This window comes from Scyliorhinus canicula, chromosome 3 (genome assembly GCF_902713615.1).
Source record: "Scyliorhinus canicula chromosome 3, sScyCan1.1, whole genome shotgun sequence".
In the NCBI taxonomy this organism is placed as follows: Eukaryota; Metazoa; Chordata; class Chondrichthyes; order Carcharhiniformes; family Scyliorhinidae; genus Scyliorhinus; species Scyliorhinus canicula.
The window spans coordinates 238,947,998-238,972,780 of record NC_052148.1 but is presented as its reverse complement, the minus strand read 5'-3'; the positions used below and the strand labels follow the sequence as shown (position 1 = coordinate 238,972,780).

General features: G+C 44.1%; 1 protein-coding gene across 2 annotated transcripts in view; it reads right to left on the bottom strand.

Annotated features, from left to right (window-relative positions):
- Positions 1 to 24,783, bottom strand: part of inpp4b (inositol polyphosphate-4-phosphatase type II B) — a 1,043,608-nt gene that overhangs the window by 929,227 nt on the left and 89,598 nt on the right. Inside the window, exons 1-2 of one of the 2 annotated variants that reach the window (XM_038792442.1) lie at positions 11,978 to 12,075; positions 11,725 to 11,789 (exon numbers count right to left, since the gene is read on the bottom strand). In XM_038792442.1, the coding sequence (XP_038648370.1) occupies positions 11,725 to 11,742 (18 nt within the window). In that variant the 5' untranslated portion in view covers positions 11,743 to 11,789; positions 11,978 to 12,075. Of the gene's footprint in view, positions 1 to 11,724; positions 11,790 to 11,977; positions 12,076 to 24,783 lie in introns of those variants that run through there. The other variant, XM_038792440.1, reaches the window with a different exon arrangement.

The following is a 24,783-nucleotide window of genomic DNA, read 5'->3' as shown; positions in this document are numbered from 1 at the left end:
TTAATCTGCACATTTTTGGAATGTGGGAGGAAACTAGAGCACCCGGAGGAAACCCACGCAGACACGGGGAGAAAGTGCAAACACCACACAGACAGTTACTCAAGGCTGGAATTAAACCTGGGTCCCTGGCGCTGTGAGGCAGCAGTGCTCCACTGTGCCACCGTGCCATCCATATGTTAGTGAGTGCAGAAATAGAATAGTGCAGATAAATTCACAGAGAGATGATGCAGGAGGAAGGGCTTTATGGGTAATTGGGTCCAGTTTTTCAGGAGGTGGGACCTCTACAGACCAGAGGGTTTGCACCAGGACCAATGTCCAAGCATGGCAATTTGCTGATGCTGCTGGGGAGGATTTAAACTAACTACACAATGGGGTGGGAACCAGAATGTAGTATTAGAAAGGATAAACATGGTGCACAAAGAATTCGGAGAGACAGATAACACTAGAGAAAGAAGTAATAGAACGCTGGGATCAAACCAAGAGAAAATAAAGGTAGATCTAATTCAGGTATAAGTGTATGTACGCAAACATAAGAAGCATGGTGAGGGCAGCACGGTGGCCTAGTGGTTAGCACAACCGCCTCACGGCGCTGAGGTCCCAGGTTCGAATCCCGGCCCTGGGTCACTGTCTGTGTGGAGTTTGCACATTCTCCCCGTGTCTGCGTGGGTTTCGCCCCCACAACCCAAAAATGTGCAGAGTAGGTGGATTGGCCACACTAAATTGCCCCTTAATTGGAAAAAATAATTGGGTAATCTAAATTTAAAAAAAAAAAAAAGAAGCATGGTGAATAAAGTTGATGAACTACAGGTGAATATAGCCACATGAGAATATGATACTGTGATGATGGAGGAGACCGATCTCAAAAAAAGGGATAGAACGGAGTACTAAATGTTGTTGGATATAATCTGTTCAGGGAAAACGAGAAAGGAAAGAGGAGGCATGATAGCATTGATTAAGGAGAATAGTACAGTCATGGAATGAAATGATGTCCTGGAATGATTCTATAGGTTACCACTAGTGAGAAAGATGTAGAGAAGCTAATTTGCAGGAAAATTACAGAGAGACGCAATCATTTTGAGCAGCAATAATGGGGAATTTTAATGATCGTAATATAAACCAGGATAGTAATAGGGTAACCGTCAGAGAGGGAGAAGTGTTCCAGCAGTGTACTCAGAAAAGCTTTTTGATCAATACATTTCTGGCACAACTAGCAAGGATCTATTGCTGGATCTGGTTCTGGGGAATGAGGGGGCCAAGTGGATCAATCATCAAAAGGGGAGCAGCGATCATGGTAGCTTAAAATTTTGGTTAGGTATGGAAAATGACAAGGAGCAATCCAGGTAAAAAGACAACTACTTAATGGAGGAGGGTCAATTTCACTGGGCCAATGTGAACCAATGTGTCCTGGGTAAATTGGAATAAGACTGGTCGACAAAACTATAACAGAATCAATGGGCTGCCATTAACAAGGAAATAGTTCGGGTACAGTTGCAGTACATTCCCAGGAGAGCTGCCTGGAAGACAAAAGAGATAGGAAGTAAGATGAAACAGAAAAAGGGCCCATATGACAGATGTCAGGTTGATGAGGGGGAATTAGGGATGGTTCAGCCTGCGACGCCCGCATCCCATGAAATAATTTTAAAAAAGACAAGAGAACCAACCTGAATATATAAAGTCAGAGGTGGAGTGAAAAGGAAATAAGAGAGTATGAAAAGAGACCAGCAACTTCCATAATGGCAAATCTAAAAGTCTCCTATATACATAATTAAAAGGTAGTTAGATAAAGGGTAGGATCAATTAGGACCAAATAGGGGGTTTATGCATGGAGGCAAAGGGCATAGCTGAGGTACTAAGTGAGCACTTTGCATTTGTCTTTACAAAAGAAGATGCTGCCAACGTCACAGTGGAGGAGAAGGTAATTGACAAACTGGATGGGCTAAAAATTGATCAAGAGGAAGCCTTAGTAAGGTTGTCTGGACTTGGGAGTTGTTAAGTCACCAGGACCAGATAGGATGCATCTGAGGATGCAGAGAGAAGCAAGGGCATAAATTGTGGAGGCACTGGCCTTTATTGCCCAAGCCTCCTTAGTTACAATGATGGTTCGAGAGGACTGGAGAATTGCAAACATAAACAGCCTTGTTCAAAAAGGGTGTCAGGATAAGCCCAGTAATTAAATTCCAGTCAGTTTTACTTCAACAGTAGGAAAGCTTTGAGAAATGATAATCCAGGTTGAACTGACAGTTACTTGGACGTTAATTAAGCCAAGCCAGCATCGCTTTGATAAAGGCAAATCATATTCAACTTGAATAAGATTTTTGTTGAGGCAAAAGAAATGGTTGATAAGGGCAATGGATATGGTTTGTTATGCATGGACTTCCAAAAGGTGGTTGCTAAGTGCCGCATAACAGACTGGTCAGCAAAGTGGAAGTCCATGACATAAACGGGACAGTGCAGTATGGAAACATAGAGTAGTGGTAAAGGGTTTCTTTTCAGACTGGAGGACAGTATATTACGGGTTCCCCAGGAGTCAGTATTAGGAACCCTGCTTTTCTTGATCTATATTTATGACTTGGGTGTAGGGCATGATTTCAAAATTGGCAGATGATACAAAATGTGGAAGTAGTATGAATGTGAGGAGGGTGGTGATAGACTTTAAGGGGACATTGACGGACCTGTGGAATGGGCAGACATTTATCAGGTAAAATTTAATTCAGAGAAGTATGAAGTGGTGCATTTTGGTAGGAAGCAGGAGAGGCAATATAAACTAAAAGGTAGAGTTCTAAACAGGGTGCAGGAACTCAAGAGCCTGGGAGTATATGTGCACAAATAACTGAAGTAGGCAAGCCAGGTTAGGAAATTGGTTAAAAAGACAGGTGTATATGATCGCGAGCTTCATAAATGATGGCATAGTTCTGAAAAACAAGAAAGGTGTGATGAAGCTTTATAAAAAAAAATACCAGTTTGGCCTCAACTGGAACATTGTGTCCAGTTCTGGGCACTATACTTAGGATGGATGCGAAGGCAATGGATAGGGTGCAGTAAAGATTTACAGGAATGATTCCAGGGTTGAGAGACTTAAAGTCAGGAGGACTGATTGGAGAAGCTGGAGTTGTTCTCCTTCAAGAACAAAGGGTTGAGAAGTGATTTGATAGAGATGTTTAAATTCATAAGGGCCTGGATAGAGTAGATAGAAACGTTTCTCTTTAACCGAGGGAGCGAAAACCAGAGGTGCCATATGGAAAGTATATTGTATGCAGCGAGTGATCACAATTTGGAGTGCACGTCCTGAGAATGCAGTGGGATATCAATAACAGGGCCCATGTGAGGAGATGTAGTTTAAGGAAAATGACATGTCTGTCACTGCAGTGGTCTTGAGTAGAAAGTTGTAGTGTCAGCCTAGACTTTGTGGTCTGGATTTTCACCGTGTCAGGTTGACTTGGGAGCCCTTTAAAAATGGCAAGATTCCACACCCCATTCCTGTGAGGTGTAATTTGTGGCAGTGCCTTTGAAGGGTGCAGGCTGCTTCCCATTAGAAGCCCACATCCAGAACTGCCAACCTGAATGACTCCATTGTGGACATATTCCTCTGCAATTTTCATGGAGTCAAGCCAAGGTTTTAAAGTGTCATGGTTCAAAATGTCCACTTCATGCCACCATGTCAATTTTCAATTCCTTCACTGACCTACCCATGTCCCCTCATGCTACCTTTGTCAAGCTCTTATCTCCCCCCCCCCCCCCCCATGGCCCTTCATGCCCCCACCAAGCTCTGCCCTTAACTTCCCCCATCCCTTCAGGCCCCTCATGCCCCCATGTCAAATTCTGTCCCCATGCGAAGCTCTGCCCTTACACCATTCCTTAAGTCCCCTCATGCAGGGGCAAGGGCAGCAGGGTAGCATGGTGGTTAGCATAAATGCTTCACAGCTCCAGGGTCCCAGTTCGATTCCCGGCTGGGTCACTGTCTGTGTGGAGTCTGCACGTCCTCCCCCGTGTGCGTGGGTTTCCTCCGGGTGCTCCGGTTTCCTCCCACAGTCCAAAGATGTGCGGGTTAGGTGGATTGGCCATGCTAAATTGCCCGTAGTGTCCTAATAAAAGTAAGGTTAAGGGGGGGGTTGTTGGGTTACGGGTATAGGGTGGATGTGTGGGTTTGAGTAGGGTGATCATGGCTCGGCACAACATTGAGGGCCGAAGGGCCTGTTCTGTGATGTACTGTTCTATGTTCTATGCCTTGTATGCCAGACTCTGTCCCTACAGGCATCCCCCAAGTCCCCGCATGCTCCCTATGCCAGATTCTGCCCTTCCATCCACCCCCTCAGGTCCTTCATCCCCCTCTAACCAAGCTCAAACACTTTTATGGCCATTGACCGAGTTTACATTTTCTAGAACCAATAAACACCACAATGTAAAGTGGGATGCTTAAACAAATGCTTTGAAAATAGGTAACCCACTGATCACTGTCCCTTGAAAAAATAGCCTGGACAGCAAGCTAATGAATGTTCATCATCCAGGCCCTTCGAAGTTTCAAAAATCACATATCACAAACACTCAACTTATGCCAACAAATAGTGTGAAATTGACCAGCTGTCCATCAAAAAAAAATTTCTCTTACGTGCAGGTATTCTGTTATTCCAATAAATGTCTGTGTTCTCAACAAAGTATACGAATATAAAAATCCAGGCTTGTGTCTCTGAATCAGAACTTAAATCTACATCTTGCTCATTCAAAGCAAAAAGTGCCACCACTGAGCCATGGTACGACACAAAGTTGGGATGCGAGCAAGTTTTTACTCCAGATTGCTCAGTTCCTGTTGGGAAAATAATTCTTAGCAGCAGGAATTTGTAAATATATATGGCTTCTCTTTTATTTGTATTTTCTTATTGGAGAATACATCAGCATTGCTTGCTGACACAAGAGAATGTTGGATCTATTTAAATTATTTTTTATTCATAAGATATGAGCATTAATGATAAGGCCAGCACTTAGTGCCTAGCCTAATTGCCCCACTCGGTGGTGGTGAATTAGGTTGTTAGACTACTGGAGCCCATCTGGAGAAGGTATATCCACGGTGCTATTATTTGGGAAGTTCCAGAATTTTGACCCAGCAATGATGATGGAATAGTCATATATTTCCAAGTTAGATAGTGTGCAACTTGGAGGAGAACTAGGAGATGGTTGTGTTTCCATGCACTTGCTGCCCTGGTTCATATAAAAGATGGAGGTCATTGCTTTGGTAGGTGCTGAAGAAGCCCTGGCATCTTGGAGATAATATGCCTGGCAGTCATGTCATTCTGGCAGTGAGGGAGTAAATGTTTAAGGTGGTGTATAGAGTGCCAATCAAGCAAGCTGATTTCTTTGGGATGGTATTGAGCTTCGAATCTTTTTGGAGCTGCACTAATCCAGCCAAGTGAGAAGTATTCCATCACACTCCTGACTGGTGTCTTTTAGGTGGTAGAAAAGCTTTGAGGAGTCAGGGGGTGAGTCACTCTCTGCGCAATGCTGAGCCTCTGATTTGCTCTTGAAGTTTGAATGTTGCAGATTGCCATTGTCTGCCAATTGTGTGAAATTAATTTTACTTTTCACTTATCAGTCTAGGGCAAAATTCTGTCCAGATTATCCTGCATGGCTGGACTGTTTCATGATCTGAAGAATTGAAAATGGGATAAAACACTGTACAATCATCAATAAATATCCCCATTAGAGGGCAAGTCATTAACCAAGCAGCTAAATAGTTGGGCCCAGCCCCTGCAGAATTGTCCTGTGGCTGTCATGATTAGCCTCAAACAACCACAACCATTTCCTTTGTGCTACCCATGACTGGCTCATTAGGCCTTCTCAGATGACAGTCAAGGATCAAGCACATTACTGTGGGAATGGAGTCATTCTTCAACCAGACTAGGTCAAAATAACAGGTTTTCTTCCCTAAAGGATATTCCCAGTTGGATTTTTCTTTTACACCAATCCAATAATTTCATGGTTTTTACTCTTTATTCCAACTTTTAATAATAATAATATTTTTTCTTCGTGTCACAAGTAGGCTTACATTAACACTGCAATGAAGTTTCCCCAAATGCCATGACAGGATTTGAACTCGGACTCTGGATTATTAGTCCATGGCTTTAATTTACTAGACTGGTATGCTACTTCAGCCAGACCTGTCCCCATTTATTGTGCTGTAAGGTGGCAAAGATTATCAAAACATAATGAAGCAGGATTCCTTTGTGAATCACTATTTCTTACCAGTCAGGTTCTCCTTTAAGGGTAAAGGATTGTTTGGGCAAATGAATAACGAGGGAAACAAGGTAGATAACAACAGTAATTTTACAGAAACTGTGTTGGGGCCCTGTAATTTAGCTTTTGTATGTCTCAGTATTTTAAGTCAAATTGGAAATGGAAAATTGATTTTCTTCACATCGACTTTAATTGCCACAGAGACAAAGATTAAATACTTCACAGGAAAAGGAAACACACACCCATCGTTTGCTTCAATGAGATTTGCCTCTTCGCAGTGCGAAAGAACATCACTGCTTCTCATCATGTGTACAGCTGGTGGAATGACAGCTGCTGCTGGGACGACTACGGTCCACAACCACAATATGAAACTGGATCATTGCTAATTTTATTATGCTATTTATTTAGTGTTAGAAATAGGAAGTCAGTGTCCATTGACGTCAAATCTGGTAAAAGAAGAGAAGGTAACAGGTTTTCGGTTATTGCCAGTTTTCGTAGCATATATTTACTGTCTTCTTGTTACAGACAGTTCTAAGATTGCCTGGAAAACCTTCTTCTCATATAATATATTTATCACTGTCATTCAATGTTTTCACAAAGATGGTTATTTATGTCTAATGATGAACATTCATTTTGTGATTCACAGCATTTTTGGTTTAAATTAAAAGAAAACTCTAAACTAATTTATGGCCCTGCTGTAGAAATGCTGCTGCAGTCGTCACATCACATGTGCTAATGGTTCTTCTACAACATCAATTCCAACACTGAAGCATTGCCTTTAAACGGCTTAAATTCCCTTCCAAAATCTTTTTCCCCCCCCCAGATATTTATTGCATTCTCCATTGTATCCCTTTTTAAGATATATTACAGGTTAACTTACAAATACATACAGATGAATCTCACAGGGTGGTAAAATGTACGGAACTGTTACATATTTGATAGGATCAAACGTTTGCCCTTGACAGGAGGAGAACGTAGGACCAGAAAGAAGGGTGAATCAGGAATTGCACTGGGCACTGCAGACAGGTGAGATATGGGGCACGAGTACTTCCTGGGATTGCTGTTATGAGTGGAATGAAATCCAAATCTTCCACGTCATCCAATGATCTCTGGATCTTTTCAATTGGGAAAAATCATGAAACTGTGGAGATGAGAGGAGTGTGTTGCATTCTACACAGGCATAATTCTCTCAAGTTAATGAATGTCCCACAGATGCTTACCGATGCGTTCCTTCTGGACAGTAACAAGTTGCATTTGAGGGGTAGAGCGTCATGCTGCTAGAAGTGAGAACTGAATAAAAGTATAAATTCAGTTGCACATTTGTCGCATTTGCGGCAGGTCAAATATATTCTTTTACAAAGCATTAGGAGCTCCGTCTCAGATACTTGGTTCAAGAATATAAGAACTAAGCACTGGAGTGTGCCATACAAGGGGCAGCATGGTGGCACAGTGGTTCGCACTGCTGCCTCATGGTGTCAAAGACCCGAGTTCGATCCCAGACCCGGGTCACTGCCCATGTGGAGTTTGCACATTCTCCCCATGCCTGCGTGGGTCTCACCCGCATAATCCATAAAGATGTGCAGGGTAGGTGAATTGGCCACGCTAAATTGCATCTTAATTGGAAAACCAAATTGGGTACTCTAAATTTTAAAAAAGGAGCAATCCATACAGCTCTTTACGGGCAGCACGGTGGCACAGTGGTTAGCATTGCTGCCTACAGCGCTGAGGACCCGGGTTCGAATCCCGGCCTTGGGTCACTGTCCGTGTGGAGTTTGCACATTCTCCCCGTGTTTGCGTGGGTTTCACCCCCACAGCCCAAAGATGTGCAGGGTAGGTGGATTGGCCACGCTAAATTTCCCCTTGATTGGAAAAAATGAATTGGGCTCTCTAAAAAAAATTTTAAAAGAAAAAAAAAATTTTTTTTTTTTTAATCCATACAGCTCTTTGAGCCTGTTTCAACATTCATTATGATAGTGGCTTATCTTTGACCTCAACACATAATATGGTCAAACTATTTAAGCCAGCTGCTTGTCAGGCCAAGGTGAAATTTGCAAAGTACATTTATTTTTTAAATATCTGGCAAGGAACAAATTATTCCACAGTGATTCAATAGCATGAAATGAAGTCCATCATCAGTTTTTGCAAAAAACAAACACATTCTTTAAAGTGCTCAGTTTATTAACATCTCATTTAAACTGTAACCAGCTCCTATTCCAGAATTAAAGCAATGCATGCTGTCCACTTGTCCCTTTTATGTTGCTGCTTGTCATGAGATGAGAGTCCACAAGTGTAAACATGATCACTTCACGCCAAAGAGTCCAGAGGAGATTGACTAGAATAGTACCGGGAATATAAACTTCAGTGTGGAGAGACTAGGGAGGCTGGGTTTGCACTCTTTGGAGCAGAGAAAGTTAAGAGGAGATTTAGTAGAGATGTTCAAAATTATGAGGTTTTGATGGAGTAAAAAGGAAAATGTGTCATCGCTGGTCGGTGTGTTAGTAACAAATGGAGAGAAATTAAAAATACTTGTTAGAGTACCATAGTGAAGATTAGGAGAAATGATGCTATGCGGTGAATAACGATTCAGTAGCAACTTCCAAAAGGGATTTGGATATATACTTCTAAAATGCCAGGGTAACAGGAAAAAGAAAATGATAGGCAATAATCAGAAGACTGTTTCAAAAGGAATAATGGGTCAAATGACTGCCTTCTTATGTACCATAAGATTCTATAAAACTAATTGTAATTCCTGTTGGGTGGATGGGAGCTGGCAGGTACATGCAGGTAACAAAACGGCAAAATAATCAATGCAGCGTTGCGTTGCAACAATGGTGTTCAAACTTTTCTGTGTGGGGCATATTCTGATAACCATTCCAAACATTGGCACCCCCCAACGAATACAGCATAAGCTCGTCATAATGAGTCCAGCTTATAATGCACCCCTGGCTTCAATGAACCCAATATCAAGATCCTAGCGATGGAAATTAGCCCTATTGCAATGCACACTTCAGCAGGGTTTACCCAGATACAACAATGGAATTCAAATTGAAGTTAATTGAAAGGTAACCTACAGTATTGGAAATGCCACGTGACATATGCATTAATTGGACTAAGTTAACTTGCCAACAGTAAACAAATTCCAAAGAGGCAACAGGCATAAGGGGACAACTGCAAGGAGGAACTGGCAATGGGCAACTGAAGTCACACAACATATGTGAAGATGGCTAGCAAAACATCACATCTGTCTCTGAAAACAAATGGCAAATTTAAAGAAAACAAATTTGTACTGTGATTATGAAGATCTTGGTGACATGGTCTGTCACTGATTTGAGACAGAAAATGAGTGTAGCATTCCACAGTCGGCCCTTGCATTCCACACAAAGGCCAAAATATTTGCCTGTCATTTTCCTGGAGCTGCGGATCTTTTGGACTGGTTGACAAAATAGAAATAGCGTGCATTGAGAAAAGCAAGAATAATATAAAGCAATCTACACTGTGTAGTTTGCTTTTTTTAAGGAGAATAAAATGATGTTCAATTCAAATTGATCCTATCTTCCATTTTCTAATGCCGCAAATCACCAAACTCTACTCTAATGATTTTCTGCCTGTCCAGGGCGGTTCATTATAGTGAAATCTGACTAATTTTCTACTGTCAGGAATGCGGTACTCCCGCTTCCAAAATATAGTACCAGCAACCAGAAGAAAACAACGCTTTCATTGCAAGAACATCTTTAAAAACCAGTATACTGCAACATAAATAAGCATGCTTGTTTGGTCAACGAATGCAGAAAAAATTGATTTTCATAAACATGATTGCCTGGCCTCAGACATTAACATAAAGAAACCCAGAATCTCAACACCATTCACACACCCTAGCGTGAACACCTATGGTGTACAACAGTCCCAGCAAGTAAAACTCAGAGATCGTCTTAAAAACAATCATACTTCAAAACTTAATTGAATCACAAAGTCATAGTGATTTTGAGCTTGAATTTACATTTATACTTCAGAATCACTGTTTCACACTCTTTTGCTGCTCCTCTATATAGACATTAAAACTATCTGTGGAGGAAATTGGTTACATTCATACCATTCCTGAAGTAGCATTCTTAATGTAGATTTATAAAAATCCAACGAGTTGGACAACTGCAACTTTCCTATGTTTAAGATTACCGAGTACAAGTCTGAATCCTTTGTGTGCATTCACCTTACATGGAAAGTTGTTCCAAAAAATTTCCTCACATTTCAAAAGGAAGTAGGACAGGCAGGCAAGCAATATTGAAGCTCAATATCTGTACAATGATTCAGCTTATACACAAAAGTCAAGTGAAAAAACAATTTACAGAACATCTTTCTAAATGGCCATATATATTCATAGTTATATTAAACGATTTGTTTCAACTAAATAATTTTGCTAGGTACATTGACGAGATTATTTTGGTTGGTAACTAAGAACAGTTGAAATCACGTACTATCTCAGGGGTTAATAGGAGTCTGAAAGTGATGGCACACAATTTAGAATGGCTTCTCGCACAAGCACTGTGACAACACTTATTTTTAATGTAACTCTCAGGAAAGCTTAAATCATGCAGAAACCATTGCACTGGCAAACAGCTTTTAAAGGACAATCTAATAATATAATTGCTAATCAATTTCTTATTTCCCCATCAACAACATTTTTAATGATTGAAAATAAATAATAGAGTATTGGATTTTATCGTAACAAATGTGAAAACAAAATACACATCTTATAGCATAATTCCTACCAATTATCAATCTTTCTAGAAAAATTCAATTTCACAGAGTATATTTACTAGAAGCAAGCCTTCATACCTTACAATAGCAGAATAAAGATACAAAATACAGATTCTACTAATGATGAACATGATCAAACCACAACATGAAATTGAAAAACTTTGATACATAATTAGTCAAGAAAGAGGATACAGGACCTTTAGAAGCATGTCATTGTGCTTGTTTTTGACCTATGGATTCTTTGTTTTCTCCAACTATGTGCCAGGACTAACTAAAGTATATATTACACATATTTATTTTGCTGCTCCTCTTGTCAGTACACTTATCAGCTAATTAAATTTTAAAGCTGTTCATACCACACCTTGGGGACGCTGTTCGTGTGCAGATTGTATTCAATTTACATGTAGCTTTTTCCAAATGTTTGCACTGTTGAATTGATATTTGACATGCATAGCTGCTTACTCAGCCAGCCTGACAGTTGTCAATTAGTTCCAATACTCCTCATCCGTACTTGGAAATGTATCACTTTGATTTTCATATCTCTATTGTTCAAAACATCTCAAGAAACAGCTGATACTGTTTGCAAAAACAAATCTCATCAGAAAGTTGAATTCAACACAGAACTCTTCATTCTGTTAAATTGCCATCGAAGGGCACCAGGAAAATACCACGATTATCAAACGGAAAGCTTAATCGGAAAACACAATAAAAACCTAGGTTGAAAGAGATATGGTGATTACTTACACTGCTTCTATTTTTCATTAAGAAGAGCAGGTTTCCTTTCAAGCGACACCATCTTTCTGTTAGTTCTGCGTGAGAAAATGAAACATTAATAAAATGGCATTTGGCCGGTGAAGGAAAAATGGTTCTGAAAGAAGATGCATCAGTAATAAAGGTCAGAGAAGAAAATCATTAGAAAATTCCTGCCCCAGCCAGCAGCTGCGTACATATGACAGCCTGCTAAATGCCAGATAACTCCCCAGAAGGCTCTTCTTACCCTGCAGCTGAGAGATTTGGTGACTGCAGCAGAAACCATCTGTTTTTTCATTGGCTTCTCATCTCACAGGGAAGCAGAAACAGGAACTTGTGTGATTTTATGTAAAACAAGACGATGGTCTTTTTTTAAAAATAAGGATAAAGCCCGTGATAATGTATAACAGCAAGATAAACTGGCTTCAGTTATGCAAATCAATTTTAGTGAACCAGGCAGTCAGGTCAAAATATTAATCAGCCTTTTTCTTAAAAAATTGCGACCACACAGTGTAGTTCATTAAGATGAAATTATTTTCAGCGTGCGTGCATGCAAACATTAATTAATTTGCAAAATACATTTTTCAATATTCAATAATTAAAGTACAAATGAGGGAAGCATCCTCGCTGACAGGCAGTTGAGAAAGAATGCTTATGCTTAAAAATCAACACGAGGTAGAAATAGACAACTCCTCCTCCTCCTCCCCGCCCCCAACCCCCGCCCACTCCCCCCATTTAAAGTACAGGGCCTTGAGAAAAGTGCAGGGGAGGAAGATTGCAGGAAACAAACCTGAAAAGGCCAGGGACATGGACAATCTGCCAATTTCAATGATAGGGCCTTACTTAAGCAAGCCTAGACAAACTAACATGCCTCACAACTAGATTAACTATCTGGCAAGCAGGCAGGAGTGTCCGCCCAGCAGCAAGAGAATGCAGTTGGGGACTTGTTTAAATGGCAGTCGATGGCAGGTAGAACTGTGGGGCAGGGATCAGAACAGGATGGAGAGAAGGGGGAAAAGGATATGGCCGCCATTGGAGATTGCGGGGAGACACCGGGTCGTGTAGAAAATTCTGGGCAGGATCAGGAAAGGAGACAATAATCTGACAATGATCAGGAGCAGGAGCTAACCGGGGGCAAGTGAGGCTCAAAACCTCCTCCTAAGGCCTGTTGGAGCACTCGTGGCCCACCACTTCTGGATCACCTGTAGACCAGGAGCTGGCTCCCATCTGGTTTTGTCTGACAGGTAAAGACATTTGTCCCTCATTCAAACCTCAGGTAGAATTTGCAGGTTCAATCCCAATTATATCATCGGACCTCATCTACATATTTATAGGACCTGCACATACTTCCTGCAAGCGTCCTGATTGCCTGTTCAAAAGAACAGGTTGTTTTTGGGACACAAGGACATGGAGATGGAAGAGAGTAAGTTACTCGCATTATTTTACATGTCCTATTCACAATGTTTTTTTTCCCCCAACAGGTGGGGGGGGGGGGGGGGGGGGGGGGGGGGGGTAGTTGCAAATCAGGACAAAGGCATATCTTTCAGAATCAAAGCAGATGGAACTTTGAAGTGCCATTATATCGTGGAAATGCAATTTTCAAGAAAATAATTGGACATTCGGTATATTTTGCCATGACAAAATTGTCCTAATATGAATATTGCCCATTGACTCTAATGTTATAAACTAGAGAAGCCTGGTAATTCTGCAATACCTTACAGCTTGGGAAGCTAGATATATTTTCATTCAGCCAGATTTTTGATCAACAAAGGAGTCAAGGATCATGGGGGAAAGACAGAAAACTAGAGTTGACACCATGATCAGATCAGCCATGAACTTATTGAATGGCGAACAAGCTCATGGGGCTAATTGGCCTACTCCTCTTATTATCTCGTATGTTACTTATGTTCTCTTATGCTTCTCAGTATGATTTTGGGGGACTCAGGACATTCCAGGGAGGTTGAAGCGTATTTCTTGGAGACTCGCTCAACACAAGCACCTCTACACCCTCTGCCAGGAGACGAATATAAGAAATAGGAGCAGCAGTAGAACACATGGCCAATTGAACCTGCTCTGCCAAGCAAAAGCAAAATCAGTACATGATGGAAAAAAAGCCAGCAGCAATGACCTACTGAAAGCTCGAAACAATTCCCATCCAAACAATACAAACTTTAGTTAGAAGGAACCTCTTTCTTCCTGGCCCACCAAGGAATCAAGTGGCTCCAAGCTCATAAACAGCAATGGCATCAAAGCTAACATAGTACTAAAGTCTCCTACAAGCAGTTTGCTATTAAAATCTACAAATGGCTTCACTCAGTCTGCACCTTAATTTACACGCTTGAAATATCAATAAAACGTGCATAATTCAACTGCAATCAAAAAGGAATCAGAAAACATCAAGCTTGCTGAACAATATAATATATGTTCTCTTACTTGTTTGGAACAATTCTCAATATTTCAAACAGCAACGTGCATGCAAAATCCCTTGATTTATGCCAATAAAAAATTTTGCAATCTGATCATCCCTGGCCCCTGCCATTGGTGTAACAAGGCTCCCAGCCAGGAAGGTCGCGAACCTCATTTAAATGTCATTAGTGGGCTTCCCACTTGTATCGTTTCCCCACATTGAAATATCCCCTTTCGCCATCATAATAATAATCTTTATTATTGTCACAATTAGGCTTACAATGTAATGAAGTTCCTGTGGAAGTTCAGAATGTCCAATTCACCTAACAGCACGTCTTTTGGGACTTGTGGGAGGAAACCCACGCAGACACGGAGAGAACATGCAAACTCCACACAGACAGTGACCCAAGCCGGGAATCGAACTTGGGACTGTGAAGCGCTGTGAAGCAACAGTGCTAACCACTGCGCTGCTGTACTGTCCATAACATAACATAATGACAGCAAAGTTTACAGAAGGTTTTTAAAATCTTGAACCAGGCGAAGGGAACTTGCTGGGGATGGACAGGTAAGTGTAGCCCCCCGGCGGGGGGGGGAAGAGAACAACATACCAAGGCAGTATCCTGACACTGCCACCTAGAAACCTGGCACTGCCCCGGAACTGCTCCTAACACTGCCCCCCTACACTCCCCTGGGGGCAGTGCCAGGGGCAGTGACAGGGTGATGGGGGAAGTGTCCCGTGGGTTTTCTTCAGAGGAGCTGAACATGGATGGGAGGGGGTAGTTCTCCATGTCCATGTGGCGGGGGTTCCTCTGTACATGGAGGAGGTTTCCCAGAGACCGTGGATTGGGGAGGTTTGCCCTATGCGTGTGGGGGCAGGGTTTCTTCTTTTTTTGTTCACCGGAGATTGGAGCGCCCTTGATCTCTGGAAACCAGGAGTTGTCAGTTCTCTCAGGCCGAGCTACCAGCTCGTCAGCGTGAGGCATGTCTCCAGGATTGTACAGAACAATTTGGCAAGAAAAAGTGGCTTTTCCCACCTGAGCCAGCACTTAAAGGAAAATTCTGACCATTATTCATGATAACCGAAGGCTGTATTATAAAAAATGTTTTCAACAGGGCAATTCGAATTCAGAGCAGAATCGATTAAATTCAGGGTTGGTGACTTGTGGGAGTGGGGGAGGGTGAAGGGCACGGAGCCAGACAGCACCCCGGAAGACAAAACTGGAGCGTGCCATGATTGATTTTGAATTGGAAATTTCACTGTGCTAATTGTCTCTGCAGTAGGTTATCTCTGCATATTTACAGTGGAGTTGCAGTCCCACAGGAGGATATTTAAACGGTGAATGCACATCTTGGAAGAGAGATTGCATTCCCTGAAAAAGAGCACTGGGAGATTTTCCGGCTGCTCTTGCCAGCGGGGTCATTGTCTGGTCCTGCCGGTGACGGACCCCCACCACAAACCTCTCGGCAGATGTGGGGGGGGGATTCAATGGGATATCTCATTAACAGCTGCAGGACCAAAAGATCCTGCTCCTGGATTAAGGTGGCCACCTCCTGCCGCCAATGGGGGAGGGGGGGGTGGAAAATCCCCCCCCCCCCCCCCCACTCCCCCATATCTTGATATTTCTTGTATGTTAAACAAAGAATATGGTGGGAGGGAGAGTGAAAGGATCACTGCCAGATGTTCAGAAACCTCACCAGAGGTGTTACTGACAGCTGTCAGTCACAGGAGGGATGTGCTTTTCCCACAAAGTGGGACGTGAGATCCTCGGCAGCCTCTCATTGAAGACATGAGATGGCAGAGGAAATCAGTGGCAGAAGCATCATGTCAGAGACCTGAATCTAGTGCAGGAAGACATTCAATTACCTCGCTGGGCCAACAAATGGGCATGCAGCTCAGCTCCCATCTCTTCCTTGAAAACTGGTCACAATCCCTAAGCATTCACATCAATTACCGTCCCTGAATAACACCCTCACCTCCGATCAGAACGGCAGGCTCTGTTAACTCACATCAACACTCCAAAACTGTTTAGGGGCTGTTTAGCACAGGGCTAAATCGCTGGCTTTGAAAGCAGACCAAGCAGGCCAGCAGCACGGTTCGATTCCCCTAACAGCCTCCCCGAACAGGCGCCGGAATGTGGCGACTAGGGGCTTTTCACAGTAACTTCATTTGAGGCCTACTCGTGACAATAAGCGATTTTCATTTCATTTTCAAACCAAGAGTTTAGAAAATTGTGTTGTCTGCCAGGTGCCAAGATTCAAAAGGTCTGCTTGAGAGGGTTTGGTACGTTTCGGCGTGGCCAGTTCGGCGTGGCCAGTTCGGCGTAGCCGATTCGACGGAGGAATTTTTCGGCGGAGGGACGTTTCGGCGTCAAATTAGTTATAGTCTCAAAATGTTTGTGCAGCCCATTTCTTGTATCTTTTCCTTCCAGCCGCCTCAGATATCGTGTTTGTGCACCAAACCGGGTCTCTTAAAGAAAGGCACCAACATTAAACTCTTAAAGAAAGCCGGTGTTACTGAAAGTATTGAAGCAGCTGCCCAGTGATCTACACTGCTGTCTGACTTAACACATTGTGTAAAGTCACAATATCTTCAGTAACACCGGCTGTATAAAGTCAGACCCGGTTTGGTGCTCCGCGGGGGAGCTTATGGACCCCAACTGTCAGTTGTGTCAATTTCAGCGGCCGGCTCACTTTGATCCGGAGAGGGAAGCTGCTCTCTCACTGAAGCAATCAGCGGCCGCTGAAATTGACATTTAAACATTAAAACTTAAAAGTTGGATTGGAGAGAGAGAGCAGCGGGCAGTGTCAATTTCAGCGGCCGCTGATTGCTTCAGTGAGAGAGCAGCTTCCCTCTCCGGCCGCTGAAATTTAGGGGGTTTATACCTCTCCCCCCGCCCCCAGTAGACTCTCAATGGGAAGCGCTAGCATAGATTTTTAAATAAACTTCCGTCCCTCCGCCGAAAAACTCCTCCGCCGAATCGGCCACGCCGAAACGTCCCATTCCAATCAGCTACGCCGAACTGGCCCCGCCGAATCGGCCACGCCGAACTGGCCACGCCGAAACGTCCCATCCCCGCTTGAGAACTTGGCGTGGGAGGGGAAAGATCCAATTGTAGTGATCCACAGAGTTAATAATGACATAGAAAGAATAAAGAATGAGGTTCTGCGGGCAGAGGTTGAGTGACTGGGTTTTAAATTAATAAGCAGAACCACAAGGGCAACTATCTGGGGCAAGCACAAATTGGCAAAGGACCGAGCAGATTAGAGGATTAAATGCATGGAACAAAGAGTGGCGTGGGAAGAAAGAGCTTGAGTTGCACTGGTACCAGCACTCAGGAAAGTGAGAATTGTTCTGCTGAGATGAGATAGTATCAGTGTCCTGACAGATTGTGCAACCAGGGCTGTGTGGAAAGGACTTTAAACTAAAAGGCAGCCGGTTAGAGTGGGGGTCAGGGCCAGGTGAAGGAAATTTAGAAAGCTAAAGAAAAAGCCAAGGCAAAAGAGGTGTTCAACAATATGGGTAAAGACAAGCAGGGTGGCACATGAAAGAAGAGAGAATTGAATGGCAATTGTGTATCAGCAAATAGAGTCCAAAGAAAGAAGTGAGATACATAAAAATTCAACGCTTGTTATCTGAAGGCACAAAGCATTTGTAATAAAATGCACTAATTAGAGGCACATTGAAATAAATGTTTTGGATCTAATCACCATTACAGAGATATGGTGCGTGATTTAACCACTGCATTTTGCAGATCCTCACCAATTAAATAGCGAGAAAGGCCAAAATCAAGATAATACAATATAAAATATAATATTTAATATTCTTTATTGTCACAAGTAGGCTTACATTAACACTGCAATGAAGTTACAGTGAAAAGCTCCTAGTCGCCACATTCTGGCATCTGCTTGGGTACACTGAGGGAGAATTCAGAATGTCCAATTCACCTCACAAGCACGTCTTTCAGAACTTGTGAGAGGAAACAGGAGCACCCGGGGGAAACCACTCAGACACGGGGAGAACGTGCAGACTCCGCACAGACAGTGACCCAAGCCGGGAATCAAACCTGGGACCCTGGCGCGGTGAAGCAACAGTGCTAACCACTGTGTTACTGTGCCGGGCACGAATACGTCTGCAATCTAACCGGCTCGCTTCTGATGACGAGTTCCGGTTCACTCCAAAATATGGTGAGCATATCATTAACTCTCATTTGCATTCATTTCCATCCCATTGAGATTGAAGTTGAATGCAACACCCTCCTGGGGATTAACAAGCTCCCCAGTGAGAAATCATATGGGCGTCGTTTAGTACTCCTTTTCAAAAAACGTGAAGCAAGCACAATGGCTGCTGAGGGGAACTGAGGCGATGAGTAGCCATTTCCATTTGCCGGCAGATAGCTCAAGGGCACCGGAGCTACTGTCCCAGTGCTTTGCGGGGGGGAGGGGGGGGGGGGCACACAACCCCTCTGGGGAGTTGATCTTGTTCAGGGGATGAAGCGTTGAGGTTGGGGGCTGTCCCAGGGCCGAGGGGTTGAGGGGCTTTGCATCCGTGAGTCCTTCAAGCCATCTTTAAATATGTGGACATCCATAACAGGGGCAACTACAGATGCAGCTTGTCTGTCCTACCAAACATTTCTGGAATAGAACCCTATTGTTGATTCTGCGCTGAAGGTCATATTAACTCCCTTTGACTGTGAACAGCCTCTGGCTTCACAGCTGAAGGCTATTGATAATGAGGAACTGGCCGTGTTAGTTGTGAGAGCACTTCCCATCTGCAGGTGGTGTTTGCTGTTGCTTAGTTGCAAATGCCTGGAGGCTGCTGTAGCTGAGAGTTTGTTTGCTGCTGCATGTTTCTGCTTGCCTGCTGCCTCTTCCCCTTGGGCTTATTTGCTGCTTTCTGGATGAAGAGAAGGAAGAAATAAGATAGTTGCCTTTCGGTCTCTTTTACCTGAAGTGTGGGAAGTGGAGGATTTTGGCGGGCCTACTACCGGACTGAGAATGCAGGAGGGCGAGCAATCTGCGGATGTTTTTGAAGGTCTGTTTTGTGTGTTGACAGTGTATTCTTTTCTGGATTTGTGAGTCACCTGTTAATGCTCTGTGATCCTGTAGTCCGGTCCTCGGACAGGGTGGTGATGGAAGATCAGATGTCGATACTGCAGGGGAGGAGGGGTGGCAACCCGGCTCAGCTGCGGAGCCCAGAGGTTGCGCCGGGACATTTCAAAGAACTTTTTATTTTCAGTAGCCATCTGCTGCTCCCGTTATGGGAGCCGCGCTGGTCACTGGTGTTCCTCGTTTCCCCTTTGTTCTGCATTTGGTCCATGTTTGTTTGGGGGGGCGGCGGGAGGGGTATTTGTATGATGGATAACACGTAACTGCGATTTTTTTTTTTGCTGGTTGCAGCTCCTCTTGCCTCTGTGGTTTGGGACTTGTTGGAACAAGGCACTGTTAGTGCTCGATAGGGGGAGATATTTTCGCTTTCTCTCCCTCCTGCACTATGCTCCATGTCGGTGTGACCGTCCAGTGGTTTGCTCACCAAGTGTCTTTCCACTGATGCAGGTCCACTATAGGGGCAGGGAAATGGGGATGGGGGGGGGGGGGGGGGGGGAGTCACTTTTGCAATGTTGGCAGCTGTGCGCTTGTCTGCTGCAACCCCTCTCGCTTCTATGGTCTGGACCCCGGCAAATTGCCAGTGCTGGAGAAGGGTTGGGGTGTTCTCTCTCCTTCCACTGTGCCCTGTGTCGGTGTGACCTTTCCTGGTGGTCTGTGCTGCTTATTCTCATGCACACTCACTCTAACAGACATGCACCCGCAGTCATTCATGCATATACTTCTTATGCATGCACATTCTTACCAATCTGCACACACTGATGATCACACACATAATACTTTCCTGTACATGCATTGGACGCCTTTCCGCCAACATAGTTCTGCTGGCGGGAGGCAGGGACGGGGCGGAGCATGCGCTGCCTCGGCAGCCGGTCGCGTTGTTCCTTTCTTTTTTGCTTTGATTTTCGGCCTTGGTGTACGGCTGTTGTCTTTGTTGTCTTCCTGCCTGTTTTATGTTCTGTTGCGTTGGTTGCTCTGTAATTGGAATGGTTTATAATGTGCCGGACCTGTTCGGGACTGAACTGTGCCCTTCTTGGGTGGGGTGGAATTTTTCTCTCTCTCTCCTCCACCATGCTCCGTGTTGGAGTGGCCTTTCCTGGTGTGCTGGGCTGGTGTGCCTTTCCACGTATGTAGATCGGGAGGGGAGAGGTGGGGGAGTGTGTTCTGGATGCCAAGTGCTTGATGTCCTCATTGTATTGTCTTCTGTATTTTAACAGTCAATAAACTAAAATATTTGCAGGTTGTTTTTGGTGCTTGCTCCTGCTGGCGGCTGCAAATGCCTGGAGGCCGCTGTTGCTGTTTCCTTCTTTTTCTGTCACCGGAAAGAAGGATAATTGTTTCTAAAATACCTGGAACTTGGAACACCAAGCTCCAGGAGATGAGAGAGTCTGGAAGGCAAACAGGTTTGAAGCAAGAAGACGCTGTGTGACTTCTGGATTCAACAATTATAGAGGGGGTCCTTTAAAATATTAGCTAAAATATACTGGAAAATAAAATGATTCCTGAAAATTACTGAATTTGTAGAAATAGGAGTAAGTTATACAATTGGCCAATCTTTTGCATACTCTCCATGACTGTCTCAAATGTTACGAATCATGTACTGCAAGTACTCTTACTGACAGTAAGAGATAGGAGGATACATTCAACGAGTTCCAAACAATCTCATAACTGAGACCAGACGTGACGTAGAGAGTTTGAACGTGGGACAAGAGTCGTGGGAAAGATAATTAATTTGGAGTAATTGATTAATGTCTAATTAACCAATCGCCTGTTAAGTGACTGACACTTACCAGTCAGATTGAAATGAGTAATATGCTGCAGCCATTGAAGGCATGCTTTTGCAGATTGTTCATGCTTTTGCTGCTGGCGTGGCGAGTGCTGCATGTAACAAGTGAGTCACTGCAGGAAGACAAGGTTCTTTAACTGTACTTTGAGCGCCAATGGAATATGTGGATGCCAGGATTTGGTTCTGATAAAATTGGGCCTTGTGGGAGGACCTGTGGCTTATGGATGGAGAATGGCACTGATACGTGGAGCAACCAACAAATAACACATTGATGGACATATTATTTCTACGACAAAGTTCTGGACATGTTAAAACATTCTCAAGCTTATCCTCCGTTTCTGGTGAGCGACCTCTGAGGGGTGAGTGTTTCCTTTTTATGAAAATGAGCTGATATAGCTTCGTATTGGCACCAATATGGTACGGTGACGTTTCCGTGTTTTTTATTGGTTAGTGTGATATGTCAACTGTTATGTAGTTGATTTTCAAATCTTTATTGATGTTGACCACTTTTGCCAATAAAATATTCTCAAGTGGCTTCTCGTGGGCACATGTGCAATGTCTCAGAGGATGATTACTGCATAGCATCTCAAGGAACCTTTGAAGCCTGAACACTGTGCCAGAACTCGAGGAGAGTTAGTACCATAAAGGCAGTAACCAACACTCAAACATTAAAGAGCAGGGCTTCAGCACTGTGGATATTCTTATGATGATGTGGAGATGCCGGCGTTGGACTGGGGTGGGCACAGTAAGAAGTCTTACAGCACCAGGTTAAAGTCCAACAGGTTTGTTTCAAATCACTAGCTTCACCCAAGGAAGGAGCAGTGCTCCGAAAGCTCGTGATTGATCGTGAAAGATCATCATTCACGTGTGTGCGTGCTTCCCAGGGAATGTGAATGACAGCTACATCCTGGTACACTCCGAGATCCTTGGTGTCTTGGATCTTTGGGAAATAAGGGGTACCCGCTGAGGTCCTGGCTGTGGCCAGTGCAGAGACCGGAGACCGAGGCAGAGATCTAATATAACGAGGCTCATTTTGCCACATGTGCTGTCATTGGGCGATGCATCGGACTGCTCAAAATGCGATTCCGATGGCTGGACTGCTCTGCTGGTGCACTGCAGTACACCCCCAGGGGGTCTCCCGCTTTGTGATGGTCAGCTGTGCCCTCAACAACCTGGCACAGCAGCTGGGTGACATGCTGGGGAGGAGGGACATTTGGCCTCGCCTGAGGAGGAGACAGACCAGTATGGGATGGAGCACAAGCCCAGGAAGGACCCGCAGGAGGACCCAAAGGATGGATGACAGACAGCGGGTGACAAGGGTCCGGTATGCCCAGAGGACTACGTAGGCCCTCATCCTCGCCCGATTCTCACAGGAAGAGGCTTTGTCCATCAGCTCACCCCCCCCCCCCCCATCACCCCCATCCTCTTCCCCCCCATTCACCCACACTCCCTCCATTCCCATTCTTCCATCAATAACCTCTCCCCAATCTCTCCTTCCCCTCAATCCCCCTCCCCAATCTCACCCTCTCCCCATTTCCCCGTCACCCATTTTCCTGATCCCACCTCACCCCATTTCCCTTTTCCACCTCTCACTCCTTTTCCCTCATCCCACCCCATTTCCCTCATTCCCCATCCCAGCTAACCTTTTGCACCCTCCAAGGGTCTGCATAACATCACTCCAGTGTGATGGGCTGAGTTGGCACTGCAGCAGGTCACCATACGAGGCAGGTGACTGATGATAACTCCCTGTGAGGTTAACTCTGGTGCTCCTCAGTTTATGCCAAAGTCCGACTCCTATCTTTCTGTTGACAGCACGCTCACATCTATCCGCTGAATGGGGTCTGCATCAGGGCCACCACTGTACTCAGTGGGCAGGGGGGAGCAGAGGGAAACAGGGGGTGAAGGCTTATGTGACAGAGGCGTCACAGGTATCAGGTGTACCACTTTTAAATATGGTTCATCTGACATTCCCATGCCCCCTAGCTACAGATAGTGATCCCCAAAGGGAGGAGCAAGTCTGCGCACTGCCATGCTGCTGTGTTGACTGGGAGCAAATGCTGAGAGAGCACTTAAAAGCTTGTTAGTGGCGAGAAGTCCATGGGGGCTCATTTCCGGCAGAAAGTTAAATTGAGGCCACAATCTCACCAATGTAGCCGTCGATAAACACCCCGCCAATCGCACCCAAAGTGACACTTAGAAACGTTCCGTTAAATCAAGCCGAAGGTTGAAAATGAAATGAAATGAAAATCGCTTATTGTCACGAGTAGGCTTCAATGAAATTACTGTGAAAAGCCCCTAGTCGCCACAATCCGGCGCCTGTTCGGGGAGGCTGTTACGGGAATCGAACCGTGCTGCTGGCCTGCCTTGGTCTGCTTTCAAAGCCAGCGATTTAGCCCAGTGTGCTAAACAGCCCCTAAACAGGTTGTAAGGTGGCCAACATTTTGAAGAAACTGGCAGAATGGTAAAGGACAGAAGCAGCCCTTATAGTAAAGAATGACAAAGACATTAGAAGAAAAAACGTTGGTTAGGATTTCTCGCTTGCATTTTCATTGGGCAGGTTCTGGGACAGGGGCAGAAAGTCTTGCACGATGTGCAATTCGCGTTTCATTGCCCCCTCCCCCATCAGTGACACAACAGGTTTTGCAACATTCAACACAAAGATTGAATCAGAAGATAGGCGAAAATATATGGTGGTGAGTAAACAGTGGGAACAATATATTTTATTATTCTTTCATGGAATGTGGGCATCATTGAGAAGGTCCAGAAAGTGGGATGAAACCATCTTATTGAATAGATCCAAACCATCTGGTGGAGGTACACCCACAAGTGCCGTCAGGAAGGGAGTTTCACAATTTTGATCTGATGAAAGTGAACGAACACCGATATAGTTCCAAGGCAGGATGGTGTGTGGCTTGAAGAGGAACTTGATCATGGTGGTGTTCCCATGTTTCTGCTGTCCTTGTCTTTCCAGATGGTAAGGTCATGGGTTGGGAAGGTTCTTTCGAAGAAGCCTTGGTGAGTTGCTGCAGTGAATCTTGTATATAGGACACACTGCTGCCACTGTCGGTGTTGGATGGTGTGGATGTTTAAGATGAAGGATAGGGTGCCAATTAAGCAGGCTGCTTTGTCCTGGATGGTGTCAAGCTTCTTGAGTGTTGTGCAGCACTGAAGGCAAGTGGAGTGTATGCCATCACACTCCTGATTTGTATCTTGCAGGTGGTGGACAGGGCATCAGGAAGGATGTTTTGCTCTTTTAACCACAGTAATCATATGGCCAGTCCAGTTCAGTTTCTAGTCAACAGTAACCCACAGAATGCTGATGGTGGGAGATTCAGCGATGGTAATGTCATTGAATGTCTTTTGCAAATCTAAATATATCACAACTACTGGCTCCTCTTTATCTACCCTCGATGGGTAGATTTTTTTTGTAGGAGATGGTCATTGCCTGACACTTCTATGGCATGAATGTTACCAATTTAAAGAAATGATTCATCATATTCAACAAAAGATGACCGATTAAAACTGGGCAAGAAAGGTCCTGGTCCTTCTGCGGCTTAATAGGGAAGTTAAGGATAGTGATAGATGTAAAGAATATGCTTAGAATTTTGCCTGAGTTGAGCAAGTTTTCAAAATCAGCAAATTGAGACCAAACAAGCACAAAAAAGGAAAACTAGTTGGGATTATAAAAAGAATGTAAGAACTAATTAAAGTGTATAAAAAGGAGGAATGTAGCTAAATAAAAAGTTGGTTCTTAAGGG